Genomic DNA, 5,000 nt, shown 5'->3' on the forward strand with positions numbered 1-5,000 from the left:
ATAGCAATGGAAATAAAATATGAGGTCACACAGGTCTAGTAATTGCATATCTATAAGTACACCTGTGATGCCTATACTAGGGGGCATGCGATAGATACAAAGAGAGAGAGAAAGAGAGGCAGAGAGAGAGGCAGAGTGAGAGAGGCAGAGTGAGAGAGGCAGAGTGAGAGAGGCAGAGTGAGAGAGGCAGAGTGAGAGAGGCAGAGTGAGAGAGGCAGAGTGAGAGAGGCAGAGTGAGAGAGAGAGAGAGAGAGAGAGAGAGAGAGAGAGAGACACTCACTCACACACACACACACACACACACGCACACGCATACGCACACGCACACACACACAAATGTGGGCAATCCTAAAGAATCACATAAAATTTGTCAATTTAATAAAATAGTACTACATAATTTATATACATAAATAGGGCAAGAGGGTGGATGGGAGGATCATTTCCTAGAAAATTCCAAGGTACAATGGACAGTGCATGTACACATGTGCTTCAGGTGTCAACAGGTTCATGATCCATTTCTATATATGAAGTGGTAAAAACTCTCTGTTATGATTTGTTATTCTTATTAACTTACCAGTGCCAAGATGGCAGAAATACATGCTACATCCACTGGGTTTTAGTTTACAAATTTTGTTTACTCACAGATGGTTTCACAAGAGTGTAGTCACCTAGGAATTAATTACTAATCCTACTCATTTGAACCCTTTTCCTTGATTTTGGAGATTTCTATTTCTTACTGCTTTTAGTATTGATAAAAATAACATAATACCTATATCAATAATAATAACAGTTATGATATTAATAGCATTAAAAAAATATAAAAATTCAAGATATCTGGATAACAAAGTAGGTTAGTCAGACCTACTAGTTGACTCTATATTAAGCACTTGTAGAGACATCTATGTCAACAAAATACCTGAATAGTAGCCTGTGCACCTACCCAACACCAACTGGTTAAAGAGAAGAATGCAACAATGATACTGCTTGCAAATATATAATGGTTATTCTTTATGACTTTCAACTCATACAAAAATAGTGTAAACTTATGGAGAGCTTAAAATTTGGATTCAACATGGATACAAATATAAAAGTACAAAGTGGTCTCAAAATGGTCTAAATCATAACTGTATACTCGTAAAAATTGATGCATGGTTCTTGAATTACCATAATACTCACCTATGCCCTTATTTGTGTCAACTTCTTTTAGTATTTGTTTTCTTTTATATGAGAACTGTCTTTCTCTTAGTGAATATACATGTCTGTGAGCATTTTCTTGTATTTGTCACTTATTCCTGGATATTTATGGTGTATATGCATTTGAAGTTTACATGTGTGTCCATCTGTTGTTTCTCTACTTCTAATAAATTCATTGGTGTAACTTGCTCTGTGAACATTGATCTTGGTCTCAGCATCCACTGACAAGTCTGTGCTTTCAGCTATAAGGTTGATCTTTGCATACATGTATGTATTTTACTAATATAAATTATATGAATCTTAAGCATTTACCAATGCTAACTGGGTTGATAATCAAAGATAAATAGTAATTAACAGCAAGATATTAGCTGGTAGTCTCGAACAGTGTGAGCATAGCAATGCTTGCAAAACAAGCTGGGGCAAAGAAAGCAGTGGCATTGAAGAGTGAAATTGGATTTATGATGATGCCTCTGAAAGATTATTGCACAAAAATAAAAGGCAACAGAAAAAAGCTAAAGGATGGAAAAATGGTAGACTGAAAGACAACAAAATATTGACCTAGAGATCACCCTAAAACACAAACACCTAATGCTAAATTGTGTACAATGACATATATTAAGAACTGATAAAAAAGCACCAAACTATGCAACAGAAAAAGTACTATAGGTATTAAGTGCATCATACTATTAAAATATGAAAATAATAATCTAAATACAAAAAGCTAACAGGGGTGTACTAAAATCACATTACTTTACTAACCTTACATGTATGGAGGTAGCGTGCATTAATTACAGTAGGGACAGACAAATGATTCTGAAACAAAACACAAGCCAAAGAAAAAAACAAAACAAATCACACAACTAAATAAAAAAAAAAAGTGATGTATACATGAACATGCAAATATGACAACTTAACATGTTAAATCATGCATGTCTGTGATAAGATTGTCCTCATGAAGCAAATATGATTATTATCTACGAACTGAAATGATTTTAGTCTGATCTACTGCCAATGCTTCTTTCTTCTTTTATGCTCTCATCAAAACTATCCTGCTAATGTTGATAAGAATGGGGAAAAAATCATATTTATCATTCACTGACTGAATCAATGAAATGAATTTCAATCAAGAGAACTGAGGACAAATAGAAGATTCAAGAAGCATAACAAATGTACATTGCATTCATAGAGAAACAAATTCTGCATATTAAAGGACATGAATTTCATGAACCAACAACAATATGATACTTTGGGACAGGGACTGGTATGAACTAATATCAATTAACAACACAAACAACCAAACACTAAACATAATACCCTACACTACATATCAATCACTATTTTCTAACACAACACAACTGCCAAGGAAACATCAAACATAATTCTGTATTTTATAATAACAAAAACAAACAGAAAATCAAATTAGTTGTCAATTAAAGCCTACAACCAAGACCTTTTTCACCAATTTTCATTAGCTCTGGGAACCTGTAACATAATGGAGAGTTGATCTCAATCTTATAAAGTAAAAAAAATGGAAAATATAAAAGGGAATACACCTTATACATCAAATTTCCATTCATCACATTATGAAGAATTTAGAGACACATTTTCTGATGTGTTCCACTTCATAAATTCTTTGAGACATTTTGTGAGACTACCTGTTCAACTGATTATGATAATACTGACTTCATATAATACCCAAAGTCGATTTGTGATTCTGAGCTTCTTCCTACATTACAAATGTTACAAAAAACTATTCTCATATCTCATTTTCATTTTGTTAACATGGGTAGCATAGGTAATGGAAAGTACGACTATAAACTTGTGTATAAAAGATTAAATGATAATTTTCATTAAACAATGACACTTATTACTTGCTTTAAAAAAAAAAAATGCTATATTCATACTAAAAAGTCATTTTGTTTGTTTTTTCAAAGTCTTCATTCTAATCCAGTGCACTCTGAAAGTAGAATATAATCTTTCTCTTTCAATCAGTGTTAGATGATATGTAGGTGATTAACTATTCAAAAACAATTTACTTCGGGAAAGTGCATTGTCAAACCTTCTCAGACAGAAGAATGTCATAACAAAAGAAAAGATTCTGCCTCGTATATCGTTATCTATCATTTTACACCCTCTTATAACATTTCTTAACAGTTGGTAGAAAGTCTAAAACAGCATTATTCTTTGCTGAAATTACAATGGCTGCATTCAGCAAAAACCAGTAAGACATCCTGTTGTGCAGACACTGAGTGCTTGCTACACTGAGCAGGACACTATCATACAATTGGAAATATCTAAACATATTATAATATATGTTATTATGATTTTATTTGGTGTAGACAATACTACTAGAAAAACATTTTATTGACTACTTATTCTGTTATGTTAACCCCTTCAATCCAGATGACATGACCATCACATTACTGAAAAATTTGGCTTGAAATGCAGGTGACATGAACAAGCCGTCATAGGAAAATTTGGCTGTGGGCCAGGTGATGCGAACTTGCTGTTGAGATCATTTTGGATGTAGGCCAGGAAAGACTCCCCATGAGTGCACAATCCTCTTGGAGAATGATGAGACTTATTTGGCATTTAGAAAGGGGCTTTTACATTATTTTCATCAATAAACAAGTGTGAAATATAGTGTCCATAAGCCATGAGAAATATAGTGTCCATAAGCCATGACTGGTAGAACACCGACTCCAGGGAGGATGCCATTTTCATGCTCAGTATCTATTCCTGACCAATGTGATTGCCGCAGCAGATTGTATACAGAAAATCTAATATTATGGGGAAAAAAAGACAAATAACAAAATTGTTATTATAGACTTCCTAGACAGATGATATGGAGTTTGTGCTAAGAAAACACTATTATCATCATGATAAAGGAAAATCAAATGACAAATATGGACATTGGAAAATGGCAAAAAGACTAAAAATGCTTAAACATAAAAAAAGAAAATAACATCACAAATGGGAGGCATAGAGTCTTGTCACCACACACGAGTGTTCATGTGCAGTCGGCTTACAAGCCGCACATCCAGCAGAGTGGCTGTTTACGTAGGCCTAATGCTCATATTTTGTGCAATCTGATTGTCATGAAGCACCCAGATTCAAAGGATTAAATTTGTCTCAGTACCTACAGCAAACTGCCCCATGCTCATGGCAGGATGTAACACTCCCTAAAACCTTTAAAGACTGCCTGTAAAAGGCAACATATGCTCAAATGTTCATGACCAAGCATGACAAACGGTAGTATAACAAAGAGTACAAACACTCCTGGTGAGAAATCTCTTCTAAAGAAAGAACTCTGGACTCCCTTACTAATATGACTTATAGCCCGTCTCATGTAATTCATTTCCAAAAGCAAACATCTTTTTCTAGTAATGCAGTGAGTCTGTGGATACCATACATACTGATCTGAACCATCCCCATCTTTTTATTAAATTTTATGTGACACTGAGGTGATCATTTGCTGGGGAAAAAATATAACATAATCTGAGCTGTAGCTCACATCCTGACACTCCCCAGCAAGAGTTGTATCTTATACTATGCAGCAAAAATGCAAGTCATTCTAATTAGTAAATCCATAGATTTCAAAACTCCCAAAGATTTTATACTTATATCATTCATAACAATATGCAAGCTGCAGTCTTATTCTTATTGCATAAAAATGAACATGTAATAACAGCTTTCCTACAGATACATCTTCTAACATGGGAATTCTCTTACTAAATAATGTTTCTGCTTCTCTGTGAAATCCTTCAGTATGTAATTGCTTGCTATATCTTGGGCAATGATTTTAC

At 34.0% G+C, this 5,000-nt stretch overlaps 1 protein-coding gene across 1 annotated transcript in view; it reads right to left on the reverse strand.

The window, feature by feature from the left end:
* The window catches only part of LOC119585358 (uncharacterized protein DDB_G0283357-like), a 44,346-nt gene that overhangs the window by 34,566 nt on the left and 4,780 nt on the right, over positions 1 to 5,000 (reverse strand). Inside the window, exon 3 of the mRNA XM_037934032.1 lies at positions 1,954 to 2,007. Coding sequence (XP_037789960.1) covers positions 1,954 to 2,007 — 54 coding nt within the window. The remainder of the gene's footprint in view (positions 1 to 1,953; positions 2,008 to 5,000) is intronic.

The sequence above is a fragment of the Penaeus monodon genome, chromosome 3 (genome assembly GCF_015228065.2).
Source record: "Penaeus monodon isolate SGIC_2016 chromosome 3, NSTDA_Pmon_1, whole genome shotgun sequence".
NCBI classification, from domain to species: Eukaryota; Metazoa; Arthropoda; class Malacostraca; order Decapoda; family Penaeidae; genus Penaeus; species Penaeus monodon.